Source organism: Cydia strobilella, chromosome 1, assembly GCF_947568885.1.
Source record: "Cydia strobilella chromosome 1, ilCydStro3.1, whole genome shotgun sequence".
Classification (NCBI taxonomy): Eukaryota; Metazoa; Arthropoda; class Insecta; order Lepidoptera; family Tortricidae; genus Cydia; species Cydia strobilella.
In genome coordinates this window covers 16,469,904-16,492,194 of record NC_086041.1, presented here as the reverse complement: position 1 = coordinate 16,492,194, position 22,291 = coordinate 16,469,904, and the positions used below count along the sequence as shown (strand labels likewise).

The 22,291-nt window shown below is 36.0% G+C and overlaps 3 protein-coding genes across 3 annotated transcripts in view; 2 read left to right on the top strand and 1 right to left on the bottom strand.

Moving 5' to 3' along the window:
- Positions 1-22,291, top strand: part of LOC134746260 (protein mothers against dpp) — a 118,414-nt gene that overhangs the window by 53,460 nt on the left and 42,663 nt on the right. The gene's annotated exons all lie outside the window — the stretch shown is intronic.
- LOC134745904 (uncharacterized) overlaps positions 1-22,291 on the bottom strand; it is a 125,766-nt gene that overhangs the window by 66,834 nt on the left and 36,641 nt on the right. The gene's annotated exons all lie outside the window — the stretch shown is intronic.
- Positions 1,906-21,421, top strand: LOC134746457 (activating signal cointegrator 1 complex subunit 2 homolog). The gene is made up of 3 exons (XM_063680849.1): positions 1,906-2,058; positions 17,760-18,024; positions 20,792-21,421. Exons 1-3 carry the CDS (start codon positions 2,044-2,046, stop codon positions 21,346-21,348), a joined length of 837 nt encoding a protein of 278 aa, XP_063536919.1. The 5' UTR covers positions 1,906-2,043; the 3' UTR covers positions 21,349-21,421.

Sequence of the window (22,291 nt, the reverse complement as noted above, 5' to 3'; positions counted from 1 at the left end):
CGTGGGCGGAGCCTCGCGCTATCCTGTCCGCAGCTGTGGGAGGAGACCTCTCACTGCCGGCGCTAATACGCCGCATGGTCAGCAGTGAGGTGGTATGGGCGGCAGTAGCCACCTTTAGGGTCACCGTCCTGACACAAAAAGAGGCTGCAGAAAGCTCCCTCAGCGCCGTAGGAGGCCAGGCCGGCGGCGAAGGGCCTACGCAGCCCGAATGATGCCGCCTTAACTGGGACCTGCGGGTGATGGGCCGGGAGTTCCATCACTCGCCTAAGAAGGTTCTGAGCTGGAAGGCCCTCAAGTGCCAGCGGAGTAGGCTGCTGGAGCAGTCCCAAAAGACGAGCCCGCGAGGGCAACGCCGGCGGGGTATCGGAGGTCTAAAGTCACGTTCCCGAAAACCCGCCCACAAAGCGCGCGGCGGAACACCCCAGGGGGTTTAGGCCGTGGGAGTCGGACATACCCACCTTAGGCTTCTCCCGGGCCGGTGCGATCCATAACGGATTCCCCCTGGGTAAAAAAAAAAAGTTAGAACTGCGACCCCCAAGAAAACGAACTGTTGCCAGAAGTAGGTTAGGTTAGGTTAGAATTGCGACCCCCAAGAAAACGAACTGTTGCCAGAAAAGTGGGTTAGGTTAGGTAAGAACTGCGACCCCCAAGAAAACGAACTGTTGCCAGAAAAGTGGAAATTTAAAAATTGGGATATTTAAAATAGGAATCACGTTAATTCGGAATAAGGGCAATTCCGAAATCATGATTTTGAAAACCGTAAATGTTAAATTCGGTGTTTGCCGGTGTGTTCGGAATTGTTATAGTCGGAATTATGTAGTTCGGAATTTACAAAATTCGGCTTTTTGGGTTTTTGGGAAATATAAATCTTCGTGATTTCATCATTCGTAATTATGACAGTCGGAATTTTGATGGGTCGAGCATTTAAAAATCGGAATGATAAAATTCGGCATTCTAAAATTCGGAATAAAAATTTTCGGAATTATGTAGTGTACCCGATTTGGATAGGACGTAAAAATACAAAAATGGTACTGTATCGTTCGATATACACCTACTACTCTATGCCGTTTAAATCACGTCAAAAATTTGAATAAGGGCAAAAAAATATTGATTTTGGAGTGTAATTTTATTTAGTGGTAGCAAAGAGGATATAATATTATAGAGCGGTACTGTCATAGTAAATTTTGTAACCACAATAAATTCACTGCCATCTATCGACACGCTTTAAAACTAAAAATGAAGATTTATAAAAATACGATAAAATGTATTTAAATATGGATAAATGTTTTTTTTTATTTGCATTAATTATTTTTATTATTTTGACCCATGTTCTTTCACTGATATGCGTTAAAATTGTTAAATAATAACAAACGAAACCGTCAACGCCCTCTATACGAGAGTAGGCAAAAGGTAGTAGCGACATCTGATCGAGAATCAAATTTTCGTGATTTTCGAGGCACTTTTTTCCTTAGACTGTATCCATCTATTACGGAGTTATATCTATCTTTGGTGGTAGGTACCTAATTGTAAAATATTTTATCTTGACTACAGTCCTCTAGCGTATCCATCTGTCAACTTTACTTTAAGTTCCGTCTCCAGGGGACAGGGAGATAAATTAGGGGTGAATTAGCCGCTTACTGACACAGACCGACTTCCACGCAGGCGAAGCCGCGGGCACAGCTAGTTTAAAATAACTGCACTGTCTGGGCTATTAAAATCGCTGCCAACTTAGCTTCTAATCTAGCTCTATAAATTGGCGTCCTTTATTCTAATGTTTTAAGGCTTTAACCACCCCAATGCCAGACTATGACATAAAACTTTTTCACAACAATAGCTTCTTCCAAAACGAATTCGTACTTATCACCCAACGTTTCGTTACCTCACAGGGCTTACGCCGAATAACAATATTGTGGCTGTTGTAACTTCAGTTTGCCGGCGACATTATAAATACAAGTGGTCGAAGGCGCGGCGCATAAGTCTGTTGCGATTGCGCGCGAAGCGACGCGAAGGCGGGAAAAGTTTGACGTTTCCAGAAAAGTCGCCATGTTTGTTTTGAAGGTCAGTTTTTAATTAATTATACTTAAATTAACTAATTACTTACTATTATTCTATATTTCAGCTAATGACAGGCATGTCCACATTAGGTATACATGGCTTTGTATTAAGCCACATTAGTCACTACAGTGTGAGCTTTATCTTATCCACTATATATCAGGACATACACGTGTAATACCACAACATTTAACAATAAAATCTTACATCGTAACTAATTAAACAGTCAATAACAAAAGCAAATTCATTATAAGTATTTTTGAAACGTGGAACCTTGATATGGATAATAGGGCTAGACCGTTATTTTCAAAATGTATTAATGTCGTTTATAATTTTATAATTATCGACTATACTAATGAATATGGCACATTTATCAAATTTATAAATTAAAAAAAGTAACCTACGTACTATAAATTATATCAAACAACTTCACTGGATTTGGAATTAGGATTTACGCTCTTGTTAAACGCGTTTACTTACGTACAGAGAGCAACATTAACATTGCATTTGAGAAATGTATCATTTAAAAAGGTAATGAAAAGGTATATAACAAATAAATGTACATATCTATCTGGGGCCCTATTCGAGATGCACAACTGTCAGTTTCGGCTTCAACATCAGTTCAACAGTGGAATGAATCATTTGTTCATCAACTGTGGAAAGTATCATTTGGTTGTACACCAAAACTCATTCATTGAAAAAATTATGCAACAAAAATCAACTTTGTTTTCTTACTACTATACGGTTTAAAATGGCTCTGAACTCTGCGTGGTTCGGTTTGGTTTCGTTGTCACCTAACTGTGGATTGCTAATGTCAAATTTACCTATTTGACAACACACGATTTCTTCCATTCAACTGAAGTTCAACACGAAACGTCACTTAACGCATGTCGAATACCGCTCCTGATCTGATGTCGAGCGACTGTACACGGATGCAATGTTAAAAAATCACTCGTTCTGTGACGTGTCCTGTCACTTATTTAAGAGTGTTGACCTTAAAATGAACGTTCAACTTAGCAACAAGTGAAGTATTTAACCTTTGTATACCTAAGAGGGTACTGGCCACCGGTTGCCCTTCGCTAAACAGAACGGACCCTGTAATAAAGTCAAAACTAGGTACCAACATACATGTAAGTATATACATAGAACGAGTAGGAATAGCTATTTAAGCAACAAGTGCGGAAATCATCTTTACGCACGTGTATCATACAATGTTTTACTATGGATTGTGCGAGTAAATAAAAAACATATCATGGCAAATAAGTATTAAAAGGAGTGTTTTAAATCGACACGAGTTGCAAATTACCTATTCGCACGTGTATCGTACGTTTTACAGTACATATGGCCCTTTAAACTTTCGACATATGCACGAAAAGTGCTCTTTTCCGCACTAGTGCGAGAAAGTAGCACCATATAATATGTACTGTAAAAAAAATTGAAAACAAAAAACACTAGTGCGCCTGTTGTTACCTGGTTCTATTTTTTCTTTAAATATTTCTTTGTAGTTTTACATGTATGTAAAATGTATAATTTTGGTGCAATAAAGAATATTTACTTACTTACTTACTTACTTAGTGCGGAAAAGTAGTACTTTCCGCATGATATGGCTCCGTAGGAAACGCACTTTTCGAGCACATGCATTGTAAAGTATATATTAAAGTTCTTAGGTACTGCAAGTTCGCATGTAAAGTTTATTGAAAGTTTTAAGCTTAGTTTTGTTTTTCAATCTTTCCCCGTATTTCAATACCTACTAGTGGTGATTTCACTGGTCTTACTCTAGATAGGGCAAATTAATTAAGTGAATTTCTATTTGTACTCCTTAAGTCTTATTTCTAAGTAAAATATTCCAAATATATTTTGTGCCTAATTACGATGCACATAACTTTTAAAAAAATAGGAAGTTTTTCTACTGATTCATTCAAAAGAAATGGATGAGTATAGTATGATTCTCCTTGTCTATGTTTGAAATGAGACGGTCCTCAGACAAACCAAATTGGCAGTAAATAATAACAAAAAAAAAACCGGCCAAGTGCGAGTCGGACTCGCCACCGAGGGTTCCGTACTTTTTAGTATTTGTTGTTATAGCGGCAAGAGAAATACATCATCTGTGAAAATTTCAACTGTCTAGCTATCACGGTTCATGAGATACAGCCTGGTGACAGACAGACGGAGTCTTAGTAATAGGGTCCAGTTTTTACCCTCTGGGTACAGAACCCTAAAAACTATACTCATCCTTTTCTTTTGGGTGCTAGTACTAGTGTAATACAAAGATATAGTGATTATCTCTGTCTATCTTTGTCTTACACTAGTACTAGCATCCAAAAGAAATGGATGAGTATAGTTTTTTTTTGTTCTACCAACTATATTTTACAGGATTCGTAAATTCGCTTGTCTGCTGTTCATAGCCTATATATTTGAACGACTAAATGTGTTAATTATCAGTTATGCAGGTGCTTATTGCTTAACATCCTTTATGGTTTCGGAATCTAATACTGCCTGGCGGTGTCATTACACTGTGACTGAAATCTCTACCATAATTTAGTACAATATAGTATTTAAGTAGACTGTGACACGGTAATGAGGGTATTTATACAGAGAAATGAAGTAAGCGAAACATAAAGTTGCATTCCTGTCAAGCGTCTATGAACGGCTCGTGCCATCCCATGTAATGTCAGTAGGCAACTAATAAGTAGTTTAAGATTTACCAACTTAGTGGTTATAATATATATATGATATTTGCTTACTTTTATCCTACTTGCCAACCAGTAAAACAAGATCCTGGCAGCAACAAAGTTAAATAATGGTAGTATTAAATAGATAGGTATAGTTTTTTAACCGCAGTGTAGTCCGTAAGAGACTGCAATGGCTATTAGTGTAACGGTGGGATTGTACTCCGTAACAGAGGAACTGAGGGTTTTCTGATTATTCTATTCGCTTAGTTAGGGCAATAAATTTACTTAATATTAAAATAATTAATTAGGTAAAGGCGCAAGTTTATGTTTGCTTACACTACTTATCGTTCATTCAGCGGAACAATTTATACCCACGTAAATAGATAATTAGGTTAGTGTGATCAGTTTATATGTACTTGTTTTTGGAAGAAATGCTACCCTTTTAAGTGTACATTTTTTCGACGTGCAGAGGAAATTATTTTATTAGAGAACATTTTGCTACGAGGAACACAATGCCTCGAAAACTTTAATAAGTTTAAAGTTCTTATCGAAAAGATCGATCTCTACAATAACAAGACTGCTTTCAATCTGTTTCTATTAAATAAATTATATCAATAATAGCTTTATCCCAAAGGCATTGGAGCTGTTATTAGCTGACTCTAGAAAATATTTGAGTAGGGTTTGAAGGCATTCCTACAGCCGGCGTTGGAATGCAAAGTGCATAATAGACAGGTAGCGGGCGTGGCATTATGAAAGCCATTGCTCTAGATTGGACTAGGAAGAAATATTAATTTGGCCCACGAGTTGGTAACTGACTGGATCTAGACTGGCGGAAGCTTAGAGAACCAGAATAACGTGTCCTCGGAACCAGGAGTCCTAAATTCCTAATGTACCTACATTTTATCAGCAACAGCTGATAACGATCAAATACAAGTTTTAAATTAAGCAAGGCCTACAAGGGATAGTAGGAGATACGTTATATATGGTCGACCTTCACCGATACGTCTGACGGATGAAACTTATATTTTATGAAAGAAAATATGTTCCTGAATATAAATAAATAGGGTTGCCTAAAGAAATATGGTCAAGGCTATTTTTAATAAATTTTTGAAAATATTTTTTCTCTTAAAATTTCACCGATTTGTCTGACGAACGAAATAAGTTCCAATGGAAAGTATACAACTTGTACAATATGAATAAATTAGGTTGACTATGTTTTTCCGGTCACTATTATGAGGTTGCCGTGTTTAAACAGGTGAGTTTAAATCGATAATTGCACCCATCTGTCTGACGCTTGAATTATATATTAAAATAATGGTAATTTTATTGCGAATACAATGGTATAGGGTTGCCTGCAAAAATTCGGTCACAAATAAGGGTTGCCAGGCTTTTAAAGAAAATAAGAAGAAAAGACTTAGCGATAACTCATAAACAGCTTAACTGATCACGATTGTTTTAACTATTTTCGAATGTGTTTATTAGTCACTATTTTTGTTATTTTTTTCATAATTTTTGGATGGATGGTTCAAAAGTTAGAAGGAAACAGCCTTTTTTTTCCTTTCTAAATAATTATTTCCGAAAATATTCACTTTATCAAAAAATGTTGTTTAAAGACCTCTATTTATTTTGAAAGACCTATCCAACGACACCCCACACTATAGGGTCGAAACGATAAAAAAATTGTCAGCCATTTTGTTTCTTTCAAAGCGATTATTTCCGAAAATATTCACTTTATCAAAAAATGTTTGTTCAAAACCCCTATTCATTTTAAAATACCTATCCAACGACATTACAGCATAATTTGGTGTAAAATAGAACTCAAATCGTAGCATTTTACAAGTAAAATTACTACGTGTGGTTACCTCGTGCTTTTTGTAAAAGGTTCATAAAGAATGACTCACGTTAGACCGGGCCGTGTCCGGGCCGGAGCTTCCGGCGCTTCGTTTTCTATGGAAAACACCACGTGATCACCTGTCATGTCATAGAAAAGTAAGCGCCGGAAGCTCCGGCTCGGACACGGCCTGGTCTAACGTGAGTCATCCCTAATGCGGTGTCACAGACTACATGACGAGTAGGTATCTTACCTTAGAAGTGTTTGTGGTCACATCAATACTAGTAGATATAGTAGTAATCTAGTAATAGTAGAAAATATTCTAGTATATGTATCACAAACTCTCCCCCCGGCCGGTTTCGGCCACGGCGACTGTTTCAGCTCCGTTGCTGTATACGTTCGTGTGCTCGCATGTGGCTCGCGTAGCCGATTTTATTTGCGAAGACCCGTGCACATGACGGGCAGGAAAGCACACCATTGACGCCATTGTATATGTACCATAACGTATTTGGAAAACACTTCCGAGTTTGTTACCGGAATCTTTGTAAACATCTATGAACAATAAACAAACAGTAATTTGTCACTACATTCTATTGTGTTAAAAACAATGCAGTTTTCTCACGCTCAATTAGTTAATTACGGTTTAAATGCATTTAAGTATTGCACAGGATTATGTGGGAAATTAAGTTTAAACCGTAAGAAATATTTACTTTTATACTTTCAAATAAGTTCCGGCAATCAGAACTGACTAACAATGATAATCAATATAAAATAATTCTAACGAACATTTTGATATCTCAATGATGTCATTAGCGCGTGAATTTCGCTCATACTTGCCCGTGCATGTATTGGTGCGAGCGAAATCAAAGTATCTATTTTCTTAGCTTTATGTTTAGACTAATCTCCCAGTGTTTTTTTAAAAGGCCTTTTATTCTTTTATTTTATTCCATTACCCGACTACGGCATAACAAAAGGAGGGTAATGATTTTGAAGGTGATATATGTAGGTTTTTTTTTCTATTTAAAAATAAATAAAAATTGCGTTTTAATTGGCCGGTTAAGGGTGGCTAGACCTTAAAATTAAGTTCGGCTTGGCAGCCATTTGGGAACTCATCTCTTCAACACAAGTTTACTGGATAGGTACACATATTATTACAAGCGTTAATTTCAAATCATAGAAAATACTTCAAGTATTTTCCAGAATCTTTCCCCTTAATAATAATAATATAGTATATGCTCATATTGCTGATAAAGATATGAAACGTTGACAGCAAAGCATAAAGCCAGGTAATTGAGAGCACAACGTATTAAGTAATGCACGTAGCGTAGATAATACTGCATGTGGGAAACTGGGAAAATGTCGACAACATAATGAGAAATTAGTTGAAAAGCTACCTACGTGAAAGGCTCATTTAGCGACAAAACATTCTTGGAAATAAGAATGGTTGTCCTTTTTTTAACAATGGTCCATTGTTGAGCTTTTTTTTGTTATACATTTATTTTGTATATATTTATTTATGAAGCTCGTCTAAGAAGCAAAGTAATGCTAACATGGCGAAAAATCATTTGTATTTATTATTAGATAAAATACGGCGTTGCGTGAACGAGAGATTTCCTTTGGCAGGATTGGTCCTTATTAGGGCCCAAGGATGGATTTAAGAAGTTGAGCTATCAAGATTTTTGATGTAAATTTGGGGGGCGGGGGGGATTTGCCAAAGCCTTTTTATGGCCTGAGCACACTCAACTACAGCGCTTTCACAATACGAGAACATTTTTTATCTGCTCTACGAGTATCTTGTGTCCGCGCGTTGATGTCTATTCGTCACAAAGTCAGACGAATATACTTATGGACCGCGAGCCAGGCGCAAATTTCATCATCAGTCATCGCCTCCCGGGCGAAAACTCGTATAGCGGTTAACGGCTATGTATGATGAACCCTCGTGAACGTCAGCTGCCGCTCCGTTGGTGAATTGAGGAATGGCAGCCACTAAAACACGTAACACGGTCTTTCCACCGCGATACATCTGGCTGACGATTTGTTTTATTAGCAATAGCATCTAAACTACCATCTGACAAAGTATCAAACGGGAGGCGATGACGCCGATGACTGAAAAGAATTTTCTTTTTTACATATTCATGTGACCAGCTGACGGTCTTTCCACAGCGATACAATCGACTGACGATTTTTTTTATTAACAATAGCATCTAAACTATCATCTGACAAAGTATCAAGCGGGAGGCGATGACAAAATTTTATTTTATAGACTTTATTTGCTGCCATTCCTCAACCCACCAACGGAGCGGCAGCTGACGTTTACGAGGGTTCATCATAATGCAAAATTTGTACCGGTATGTAGTGAAAAATATATTTCATTGCAAAAGTGAGCAGTCGATCAGCTTCTGCTTAGTTCGGAATGCTCATAAACATTGCAATTCACAGCCGATTGCGCAATCACAAGTAGGGCACGCGCCCCAATGATGGAATACTAATGAAAATACAGCCCGGCCACTGGCATAGTAATGTGACTCCTTGTCAAGGCATTGTCTTGAATTTGATTTCGTGGCGGAAGCTGATTAGATGATTACACTTGTTCACTAGTCAGTGACTGATTCAAAATATATCGGTATGAACTACTAATGCATGCTTATAAAATTACACAGGTTTTGTTTTGACCTGGAATAGAAATGCCGCATCTAGAACAGAATGGAAATCCATGAAAAAATGAATAGGTAATTAATACTTAATTATACGCCAGTGGACGAAAATACTCAGAGAAGAAGAAGAGTAATTGTGTGGTTTTATGAAACCACGATGCAAGTGAAACTTTTTTTTGGATTGTAGGCATTTAACTAAAAATTTCGGAAAAATATTCGATTTAGGGTATTAAAATCTACGTAAAACGTAAATCTTAACGTAATAAATATCCTCTTTATAATTATCTTACAGAAGCTCGCCCAACGCCAATGTAATTCAGCTACTCAACACGGAATGGCGCTGTACTTAATTATCGCTTAAAGTAAATAAAAAGCGATAAGTTATTAGAATAGAAGTTTCACTTTAAAATAAACCTACCATTGTAATCTACATAAACAAACATTAATTACCTGCTCGCAATACCGATAATAAACTAATATTATATTATTATTCATACAAAGTTGCCTAAGTTACAAATTAGACAAATCAAGAAATAGATATGCTTAGCCATATTCTACAACTAAATATGATAACTATATGATTCTTTTTTTTTGCAATAATGACATCGCATTCCATTACGGCTCTACTTACTACTTATGCTCTAATATCAAATACTGAAGGTTCATTTTGCAATGGCAATTTAATTGATTCCTAAGTAAGGTCGACATGTCTGTAAACAGGTAGAAGTATATAGGAGCAAATACCTAGGGAATCCATGCACACTAAAGGAAGCAACTAGCAACCTGAAGACCTTGCTAGGCTTCGTGGAGGAGCTGGGGTGGTTGGAGTAGCGCTACTTCGTTTCACGCAAAATAGGCACATTGGATGTCGAGTTGCGGAAAATGCCCAGCAAAACTAACTAACTAACTAACTAAGGTCGACATGTTTTAAACAGGTTAATGATTAGATTTTTACACTCAGGTAGATATTTAATTGGCATCATGTAACAAAGTTAGACACTTAAGTATGTAAGTAATTTACTTTTACGTAAAAATTGAAAAATTTTAATTTATCATTTGGTAATTAATGAGGCAAGTTAGGAAATATTTCGTTAGCAGAATGTGAAAAGTTACAGACTCGATAATTTATTTAGGGGAGAGTGGGGCATGACGGGATACTTAACGTTTCAAGTCCAATAAAACTGAAAATGCTATTATTTTTAAGGTTTTGTTATTTTTATTTCTATCTTTGGTAATCAGTCTTTCATAATCAACACTTACTAGGAACTCTAGGTAGATAATTAAATAAAATAAAAAAATGGCAAAAGGTGCTTTCTCACCATCTTGCCCCCTAGGTAAGGTAAGATGGGGTACCCCTATGGGGCAAGATGGTGTGATAGGTATGATTCATAGAAACAGTATCTTTAGGGACTTCAATTTTTAGCTATTAGTACCGTCGTCTGATAACTTCTCACGAACTGTTTTTACTTTTATTTCTTAAGTCATCTGAGGGACAGAAAATGATTTTGCAACTAACATGTACCCCTCTTCCCTTCTATATCAGCATCCACCGCTTTTTTCATGGCCTCCTCAGACCACTCTCCTCTATTTGACTTTCTTTTATACTTTTTCACCATTCTACAAGAGAAGAAATAAATACATTCAAATCCGCAATTCTTTATCACTTTAAAACTACGGCGGGCAAGATGTACCCCCTCTTGCAGCCATGTGCCTAATGAAATCCGATTTTTTTTTGTAAAAAAACCATTCCGTATTTGAAACCAAACAAGTCCTTGCCGCTGCCCCAAGCAGAAATCAAGTAACTCGGTTTTGACAATTTTTTGAGGAGAGCAAAAAAACGTAATTCGTTAGTTTTGTTAGAAAGTTTGTCTAAAATGTAAAATCTTTTTACACCATTAAACTAAGGGTGATAAAATTAAGCTTATACAGAGTTAATTTTTTTACAATTTTGTACATAAAACTTTGTACAGGCAAAAATTGTTTTCTGCGTAGTTTACTGGACCAAAATATAATGTAGCATTCTACGCAAATTCAAATATCTCGAGTTTAGCTTTGAAATAGCAAGCACTTTAGCTTCTTAAATACTTCACATATTTGGTTCTCCACTCAATAACTTTTCCTATTTTCATGTCACCCTGAAGAAAATGGTATCAAATGAAAGCTAATAATATGACCTACCGAAAATCGTATATTTTTTTCTCTCTTGTCTGTTAGTTATAAAAATCCCTGTTAGACAAAAATCACTTCAAAAAAATTATAGTAACTTTTGTATTAAAAATTCCTTTTCTTTAAAAAAAACTGCCATCCTAGGACCTTCTGACACATGTTAATTGCTACCAATTTCATCGATTATATTAATTTCATCGATTATAATGTGATATGATGTCCCATTTCTTCAGTAAACACGTTTCAAGTCCACGTGGATGGGTGGAGCAGGATTCAGCTCCCGAACTTTCCTTTTTTACAGTCCCGTTTGACAGACGTGTTTGATAGGAATGAGGCTGATGCGTAGTGAGAGCTCGTGAATCCATAAAAAGCAATATTTGAGGATAAGCTCACACCGGTCGACCTAGTCTCAAATTAAGCAAAGCCTGTTCTATGGGTAGCTATTAGGCGACAATACACAAGCTTGTATAGATAAATACATACCTACTTAGGTACATAGATAACATCCATAAATCAGGAACATATACGTATTCGTGAAGAACACACAAATAATTGCCTATACCGGGATTTCAACCTGGTCTTGCTTTGTAGGCAGGGTCAGCACCTTCTAGGCTAGGAGGCCGTTAAATTATATGAGAATGTTCGTAGTTCTAAATGAAATTATTTATTTATTTAATCTTTATTGCACAAAAGAAAATACAAATTTACAAAGGGCGGACTTAATGCTACAAGGCATTCTCTACCAGTCAACCTTCGGGCAAAGCAGATAACTTGTAGGCGGGTAAAGGATGCGGAGGAAGGATATTTATGTTAATTTTTAACAAGCAGAAACGTCTGCGATCGATGCTATTAAGCTTAGAATAAATTTAAAAGTGGAAAAATTACTGCCTTGGGTGAGACTTGAACTCCACCAGAGGCCGTGAGTTCAAGTCTCACCCAAGGCAGTAATTTTTCCACTTTTAAATTTATTCTAAGCTTGATATTTATGTTATTATTAACACACAAATTTACTTGTAACAATGTACCCTTTAATATAGATGAAAATACAATAGATCTAGAATAGAGGTATAATAAAGGTAATGGGTGGATCTTGTGACTTGACAATTTAAAAGTGCTTGTTGTTAGGCCTATTTAAATAAAGAATATAATTATTGAATACTGACTTTGATCTTTTCGGTTGCGACTAATAGACCTATACATGTCTCCAAATAGATTGGACTAAAATGATTCACTTTGACGAATCAAATTTAAAAAAAAATCATTAGTTGACACTTATTCAGTGTGTTTATAAAAAAAAAATTGCCATTATTTCTGGATTAATTATTTCCCTTTCGGTCAATTATTCACTATCTTTGGCATGTATGTATACGGCATAAGTGGAGCTCCTTTTTAAATGATTTCTTTTTCTTTGCTGTTTGTATGCCTCTGACAACAGAAAAGATATTGTTATTTCTTATATGGCGTATATCCAATGCATTCTAGTGTTATTTTTTTCATTATTCAATACAGAAAGTTTTTGTAGGTTTAACAACACTTTTTCTTTATAAAACTCACTTACAGACTCTTCACGTGTTAGCCTTTGACAAGAATATAGCCAAGCAAACTTGTTTAGTATTAGTACAATTCATAGTTTTAACTATACCTAATTAATCCTTGCACAACTCACTCTAACTCTTCACTTTGACACGATTACAATAAAGTACTTACTGCTTAATGAACCCCTGATTCCTATATATGTAATAAAAAAGATACCTACTTTATAACTATGCAAGTAGTTTCTACCCTATAATATTACAGATTATGTTAGGAGATACTCGTTTAACCATTGTAATTAATTAATTTTTAGTTGCTAACATCTACGGTAAAAGCATGTATCTCAGTCATCTATATGAATTACAAGTATCTCTTTTTAGTTACTTGACTTTAGCGTAGAAATGGGACAGATACTTGAATTTAGCGTAGAATACAGGGCCAAAAAAAGATACTTGGATTTTAAAAACGCCAATATTTTGAAAAATACACATTATTTCACAAAAAAAATTTCAGTGAAAGATGCGCCTGAAAGAGGAGATTCTGAAAATCCAAAAAAACTGTTTTTGGAAATTTTGGAGATACTTGGTTTCTGCTTAGGGCAGCCGGATTGCTGATCCATGGGAATTATTTAACACTATATTTGGGCTGGTGATATAATAAGACAACAAACACAAACCAAATAAAATAAAAAAATAACAAGCAATATGGCAAAAACAGTTTTTTTGCAAATAAATAATTAACGACACCATTTGTCTAGCCAGTCACTGTGCGAACTGATTGCCATGACGCATCGTCATGCAACATGTCATGGGATTCTGGTTGGTCAGTCGTGTCGCCATATAAAGCCGCTAATCCGTCTTACCCGCCACCCCGTCTTGTCCCACTCTCCCCTATTCGTAAGCAGTAACATATTTTAAGAATTAATTACGCTGGTTGGCAAAGTTGTCGACTTGCGAAGGTGACTCTAGATTGTTGCAATAAAATGAAATTTGTAAATCGTTTTTCAATAATAATAAAAGTCCTACCGAACTGATGTGAGAAAAAGGTAATTGCTTTCTGGTATTTATCAGATGATATTTAAAGAAATAGTTGGCGACAACTGGATGCAAAAGGCCCGCGAAAGAAAAATGTGGAAACGCATGGAGAAGGCCTACGCCACTGAGACGACTACTGTTATCTATAAATAACTGTTTAAGTATAATTATGTAATATATATACGTAATAAGTAAACAGTTGTTTAAGGATAAAGTAACTAAATATTAAATTGTATGTTGTTATTGTAAGGTGGTAAGAAATAAAGGCTATTTTTATTTTATTTATTTATCACATGGGTTTTGCAAGACGCATCCTATTTATATAAACATAATTTTGATTTGATTTAACTAATGCATCGCACTTGCACTAAAGAATTTCAAATGAGTATCAAGTCAGATCGTAGGTATCGATAAAAGCAAACATAGGTAGGCTTAGCTAACATAATACGAGTAGGACGTCACAAATCTATATATAACAATTGCATGCGTCAATTTATCTAGTTCATACAATAAAGGATGACTCACGTTAGACCGGGCCGTGACCGGGCCGGAGCTTCCGGCGCTTCGTTTTCTATGGAAAGCATCACGTGATCACCTGTCATGTCATAGAAAAGTAAGCGCCGGAAGCTCCGGCCCGGTCACGGCCCGGTCTAACGTGAGTCATCCTTAAGGTGCACTGACCTTTACATTATTTGACTGAAATAAGTAAAAATAAATAGCCTCACAACTTGGCACCCACCAGCTATAGCTATATTTATAAGTATGATATAGGAACCAAGGCTGTGGACATTCACCAGACCGGCTCCTTTGTTTATCACTTTTTATACCAGAGGTACCCACTTTATCAATGTGAAGTGAGTTGATATAGATTTATCAAATTGGAAAGATAAAGAATTTAAAAGTTGACAGTCACTCGACAATGATTTAAGAGTCCCCGGCAAGCTCGTCCTAATTGCACCTTCCAATACAAACGTAGTTCCGCTCTCATTTTAAAACTACGTATTGGATTGAACTGTGCCTTTATTTCATTATTCATTTTGAACTTTATTACACAATATAAAAATACAGCGGGCGTTGTTTTATCACAGAGTTCCTACGGCCACCTCCTATGTCTATCATTGGTACCATATAATATGGTACCATATTTATTAAAAAGTATGTAAACTTTATTTCACAGAATAGGTACATAGGTAATAAGTAAAACTAATCTTAATCACTAAACCTAAATATAAATATAAACTAAATGTGTATAAAACTACCTACTGAATTGGATTGTAATGAAACATTGCACATACAATGACATGAGGTATATCTAGGTCTTAAATTAGTTTATATAACTCCAGTTTATAAAACTAATGAAATAGAGCAAAAACAAGTTTTGTATGAAAAACTTAAATTCGCTGTATTTTTTTAACTATGGTATCTAAAGCTACATAAACTAATTACAGACATAGATATACCTTATCCTATTGTAAGTACAAAGTTTCAGAGCAATGCAGCTAGTCGTTTTAAAATGAGAACGGAACTACGTTTGTATGGACAACCGAGCTTGCCGGAGACCCTTAGTTCGTTCAATTGTAATATTTTTTGGGTCAGGGGATCGATTCATTATGGTTTTAATTGTAAATATCGATGCTAGTGCGGAAAGTATGTGATTACTGCACGAGTACCGAGATATCCCGAGATAGATTTGGGACACTCGATACACGTGCGGAAATGTCATTCTTCACTCGAAGAATGACATTTCCGCACGGGTATCGAACGACGTTTTGTAATACAGTTGCGAAAAAATAATAAAAACAACAAGTAAGGAATAAAAACTTTGTAAACTTAAAACGCCTCTTTAGTAGGTAGTAAAAGTAAGAAAAAACGCCTCTTCTTTGCCGGCCGTTTCGGCAGCTATTCCTACCTCTACCTTCCATAGCTAATTCCGTTCCATTCAGACAACATATTAAAAACGGTTTTTCAATATTCAATATTAAAAAATAAACGTGTTATAATGATGATGAGGTAAGTAATTAAATTTAAATTTATTATTATTATTTAAAATTATGAAATATGTATATGTTTCGTATTCATACATTAACAGTAGGTTTTTATGTTGATTACGACGCTTAAAGGAAACTAATATTAACACTCATCAATAAGTAGTCATGAATTGGAACATTTGGAACAAGTATAAATTTAAAAAAATTGGAAAAGTAAAAAGCACTAGTTCGCGAAAACCAACTTTCCGCACGCTAAACAGCTACGTAAAGTAGCACTTTTTGAGCAACTGTATTAAAAAGTATTCTTTCCCTTTACTATAATTTTTCTCCACAAGGGTCTCGCTTGTCATATGTAGGTACATACATATTTATTCTTATAATGAAGTTAAATTGTACTACTTACTTCAAAACACACACATCGCATAGCATAAGGTGCTTAAAAATAATGAGCATTATGACTCTTATGCGAAAGTGGATTGAGTTGATAATTTTATTCTTAATGCAGCTATTTCTTCGACGGACGACCTGCATGGTGTCGTTTTTCAAATTTCGTGGGTTCAAATATTTCGTGCACATTTTTAAATTATGTATTTATTATTAAGTGTTATTATATAGTGCATAAATGTACATTCAGCAAAATAAAATGAGATATAGGTAAATACATACATTTTTTCTGCGGTGAGTGTAATGACTACGTTATTCAGTCTTCATTTCAACGTTACCCTTTTATAATGTATTTATAATTTCTATATTGCAAAATAGGTAAGTAATGTATAGAAGGCGGACTCAATGCCACAAATCATTGTCTACCAGTCAGCCACCAGACCAAATAGATACAACTGTCGTCATATTCAAGAACGGAGTGCAGAAAAACAAGTAAAACGGGTGTTTTTTGATATAGGTAGGTACGGCGCGCTAGCGGCGAGCGGCACGCGGCACGCGACGCGAGCAAGATCATGGCAAGATCACGGTCGCACGCATTTTAGCCACTTGCGTAATAAAACACCTCGGTATACTTTTGTTTGGCCGAGATTTTTCTGCATGTCTTGGTAGCCATGGGAAACCTGTGTAGAAATGTCAAATGCTATGTAAGAATATATAAGTACCTTTTTATAACCCCTTCGGGCTACATAGGTACAGTCAAGTGTAAAAATATGGGTTATACTCAAAATATGTCCTATAGCCCATAGCTTTTATGTCGGCGAATTAAGAACTATGGGACATATTTTTGAGTAGGTAAGTTGTATGCAACTATATTTTTACACTTGACTGTACACCATTTTGAAGATTGTATACTACGTAGGTATATAATTAGGTAGGTATTGGACGAAACTAATCACTTGAACAAAACTTGTACCTATAGCTGATATTCCATCTAGGTAGTTAGGTATTGTGGTTTGTGGTTTAATTTGATACCATTTCCAAGTGAGTATGACATTTAATCCGTTATTATATCTAATACGAAGGTATCGGAAATGGAATGTCACCTTATTGTCCCTTCCCTATATATGACGTACAACATTTGTACCTCTGATCGGTAGTATTCGCGGCATCCGAACTTACAAAAACCTTATCTTGATTTAATATTAACTAGACATTACCAATATAAATAAATACATGTGTTGCTGTCGTCAGATCAATACCGAAACAAGTTAAGATTCTCAAAGTTCAAATGTCGCTCTTGGAACTTGGTACTGTATGTTCAAAGCAAAATTAACGATTAATTTTTTACTATAACGCAATCATGCAGAGGTATAGTTAAATAATGCACGAGCTCCGTAATGTGTGATAAACAGCTCTACTAAATAAAGTACTCTATTTGTTTCCAGTCTGCACTCCTGCTGGCGGCATTGTCCTGCGCCGCATCTCAGCAGGGCCCCACCACGACCCCGGTGCCCATCCTCAAGCAGATCAACCGTCAGAATGACGATGGCTCCTACAGCTTCGGATATGAAGCGGCCGACGGCTCCTTCAAGATTGAGACCAAGTATCCCAACGGAGACGTCGCCGGGAAGTACGGATACATCGACGAGGCAGGAAAGCAGAGAGAAATTTCTTACGGCGCGAGCAGTAAAAGGGGATTCGAGCCGCAAGGTAAAATAATTATTTTCAACATTTTATGAGATGAGATTGAATCTGCTTAAAACTACTCGTGCATAGTTATAGAAATTAGGTTTTGAAAAATTAATTAAAATATTTTTAATACAGTTGCTCAAAAAGTGCTACTTTACGTAGCTGTTAAGCGTGCGGAAAGTTGGTTTTCGCGAACTAGTGCTGTTTACTTTTCCAATTTTTTTAAATTTATTCTTGTTCCAATTCATGACTACTTATTGATGAGTGTTAATATTAGTTTCCTTTCAACGTCGCAATTAACATAAAAAACTACTGTTAATGTAAGAATACGAAAAATATACATATTTCATATTTTATTATTACTTACCTCTTCATTATTATAACACGTTTATTAAAACTGACCTTAATAAGTTATCTGAATGGAACGGAACGCCTGTCAAAGAAGAGGCGTTTTTTCTTACTGCAAGCATGTTTTAAGTTTCCAAAGGCAACATTCAATATTGTTTTTATAAATATACGATACACAAATAATCGTAAATAACGATACTTGGGTAATAATAGTACAATGTTTTATATTTACAATTATTTCTGTCTTATAGAACATGCATTTAAAAAAAAACTCTCATTGAAGTGGGTTCAATAATAATAACAACATCCATTTTAGTCGAATGAAAGCTAAAAAAAACACCTCTTCATTGTCAATGTCAATGATGTCACAGAATTAATATAAAAGTTTCGAATTTCTTACTTGTTGTTTTTCTTGTTTTTTCGCAACTGTATTAAAAACGTCGTTCGATACTCGTGCGGAAATGTCATTCTTCCTCGTCCCGAGTCTTGCCACGAGCCGTAGGCGATATGTATGTATATATGCTTGTAAACACTTAATTGTACATAAGACAGATTACAAACACAATAAAAGAACATAAATATATACAACGTACAAAGGCGGACTTATCCCTATAAGGGATCTCTTCTATCGATATCTCGGTACTCCTGAAGTAATGACATACTTTCCGCACTAGCATCGAAATGTACTATTTATGTACGTTCCAATTCATGACAACTTATTGCTGAGTTTAATATTAGTTTCCTTTACTATAAAAACCAACATAAAAACCTACTGTTAATATAATAAAACTAAAAATATACATATTTCATATTTTATTACTTACCTCTTCATCATTATAACACATTTATTTTTCAATATTGAATATTGAAAAACCATTCTTAATAAGTTTTCTGAATGGAACGGAATAGCTATAGAAGGTAGAGGTAGGAATAGCTGCCGAAACGCCTGTCAAAGAAGAGGCGTTTAACTGCAAGCTAAGTTTCCAAAGGCAACATTCGATATTGTTTTTATTCCTTACTTGTTGTTTTTCTTATTTTTTCGCAACTGTATTAAAAAACGTCGTTCGATACACGTGCGGAAATGTCATTCTTCACTTAAATGACATACTTTCCGCACTAGCATCGAAATGTACTATTATGTAATCTAAATTCATTGTACCCTTTATCATGCATGAACATTTTTGTAAAATCAGTTTTTGTGTTTTCTTTATTAAAAAACTTATAATACATCACATTGACAAATTGAGTAACTAGTACAAAGTTAGGTCAACCAGATATAATATATGTAATTATCATGTTATACTTCAAAATGATGAAAATTTTCGCATCTGCTTATCATAACACCGGCTACTTACCTACCTACACTGGATGGCACTGACCGTTACAAGACGCGTTTATGGCAGTTACCAAACAAGTAAAACGTATCTAGGGCACCATTACTGCATAATATCGGCTACTTACTTCACTAACTACGTACCTTGAACCACATCACATATGAAAAAGTGATCCTAAAACATGTAAAGTTTACTTTTTAAGACACTTTAAAACAGATACGAGCTCGTAAAAATTACATTGATGCTCAGAAACCTATTCGCATATTTGGAGCGCTTAGGAAATCGATACAGTATTGATCTCGTTGGTATGCTGCGAACTAGCATAGCAAATGTGTTACAATTTAATTGAAGGTATTTTAAACGGCACTGAATTCTTATAGCGTCCGGGCCCTAGTTTTACAATATTGGCTAGATAATGGCTAGTTATAGGTAGTTACAGCATTAGTAGAGAATGCTCTAATGCATATTGCTTACCGTTTACCTACTTTTGATTTACCTTTAATAAGTATTTATCTGGATGTTTCCCTGGATACAACTCATTTTTTGGATTGTCATGGACCAGCCATCAATTATTTAGTAGATAAACGTACAATTTCTGTAAAAATGGTAATACTTACACTACAACTTTATTTACGATCGCCATGAATCTACTTAGAAGTTTCACTCTTTTGAAATTAACCAATTAAAAAATCTCACGCCCAGTGATCCCGCCATGATTTAATCAAGTTAATAACTTTGATCTTGAATATACTTAGTGTTAAAAAACTACGAAAATATACAAATTAATCAGGCAGTAAGGGACTTTATATCCACACAAAAAGATTCATGGTAACATAATATTACTTACTATAACTTACTTGTATTTTACTTTGATGCAATTTCGCATCGCATATTATAATAAGATATTGCAAAACTAATTACTCAGCATTGTAGCTTACATATTTAGACCGTGAAGGTGATATGTTAGATTGTCGATAAATATATTATTGTATGTGAAATATGCAATTTAATGTTAAGAAAATCAATTGAACTGGTTTTGAAATGACTACATAAAAATACCCGTGTCATCACCGGCTCCTTTATATTTCTTATTTATTCAATTTCAGGAACTGGAATCATGGTCCCTCCTCCGACGTTGAACGACCCATCGTCCCACAACGCTCTCACCGACGGCCAGGAGGATGACGGCCAGTACCGGGAAGACCCGAAAATTTACGAAGACCCGAAGTACAACGGCCGCTCCCAAACGCGCCCGAGCGCTATCAGGCAATTCTTGAAGCCATCCCAGCCTGAACCTCAATACCAACGGCAGACCTATCAGCAGCCGCAGCAATACCAGCAGCAGCAGTACCAACCTCAACAGCCGTCTGCGTTCCGCTCGGGTCCACTTTTCTCCCAGAAGACCAGTCTTTTCAACCAGGCTCCTCAAACTTTCCCTCAGGAAAGGCAGCAGAACCAAATCTTCCACCAGCAGCCCCAGTTCTCTTACCAGATCACTTCGCAGCCCCAGTACAATCAGTACCAACCACAATACCAGCAGCAGTACCAGCAACCGCAAAACTACCAGAATTATCAGACACAAAACTACAATCCTTTCACAGGACACCCGGCGCAGAATTTCGATCCCAATACGGGGTCTTATACTATTGACTTCACTGGTTAATTTTAGTATTAAATAGGATATCCAAATAGTGCAAATCAAGTTTGGCATGTTATCAGGCTGGTTAGTTTACATAGACTTCGAGACCGGGTAAAGGATGACTCACGTTAGACCGGGCCGTGTCCGGGCCGGAGCTTCCGGCGCTTACTTTTCTATGACATGACAGGTGATCACGTGATGCTTTCCATAGAAAACGAAGCGCCGGAAGCTCCGGCCCGATCACGGCCCGGTCTAACGTGAGTCATCCTTTACACTGATGCATCTGAACAAGGTGCCTAGCCAAGGTGACAATCGCTTGCGCTACGACAACGAAACGACAACTATGTTTATTAATGTGTTATCTACCCAAAGCAATACGAACGGATTTTTTAAATTTTGTATATTTAGTGCTAGTCAATTATAATGAGTAGATCTAATTTTGGCTTTAATATAATTACTGTAACTAATGTAAAGTAAAGTAATCAATGATCATTTTTTTTATAGTATGTTATAAGTAATTATACGCATACGAGTATTATGTATGAAGCACATGGAGTAAATATTGTAGGCAATATGAGTTAGGTTGCATACATAAATATATGTATGCAACCTAACTCAATAGGTACCTACACTCAGTTTACACTAACACACTAATTAAATTATTGCATATCTATATTTCAGTGCTTTAAATTAAATATTCACTTTCCTGATATTATATTAGTACTCGTACCACGAGTTGACACATGACGTTCACGTTAGCGACATCGTAAACTCGATTGCAGTACATCTCGCTCGCACAGGGCTATAACCGCGAAATTCGAAGTTTGCAAATTGCGGGCATCTTTCTCCGTCACTCTAATTACGCGTTTATTGGAGTAAAAGAGAAAGATCCCCGAAATTTGCGAATTTCGTTTTTCGCGGTAGCCCCCCTGATGTATTGGTGCGATAGAAATAAATACGAACGAGT

Bases quoted from the DNA above. Each gene is read 5' to 3' on its own strand.
- LOC134746457 (XM_063680849.1), top strand. The intron at 18,025-20,791 runs GTAAAATAATTA...ATTCAATTTCAG, and splicing joins AAGGGGATTCGAGCCGCAAG to GAACTGGAATCATGGTCCCT.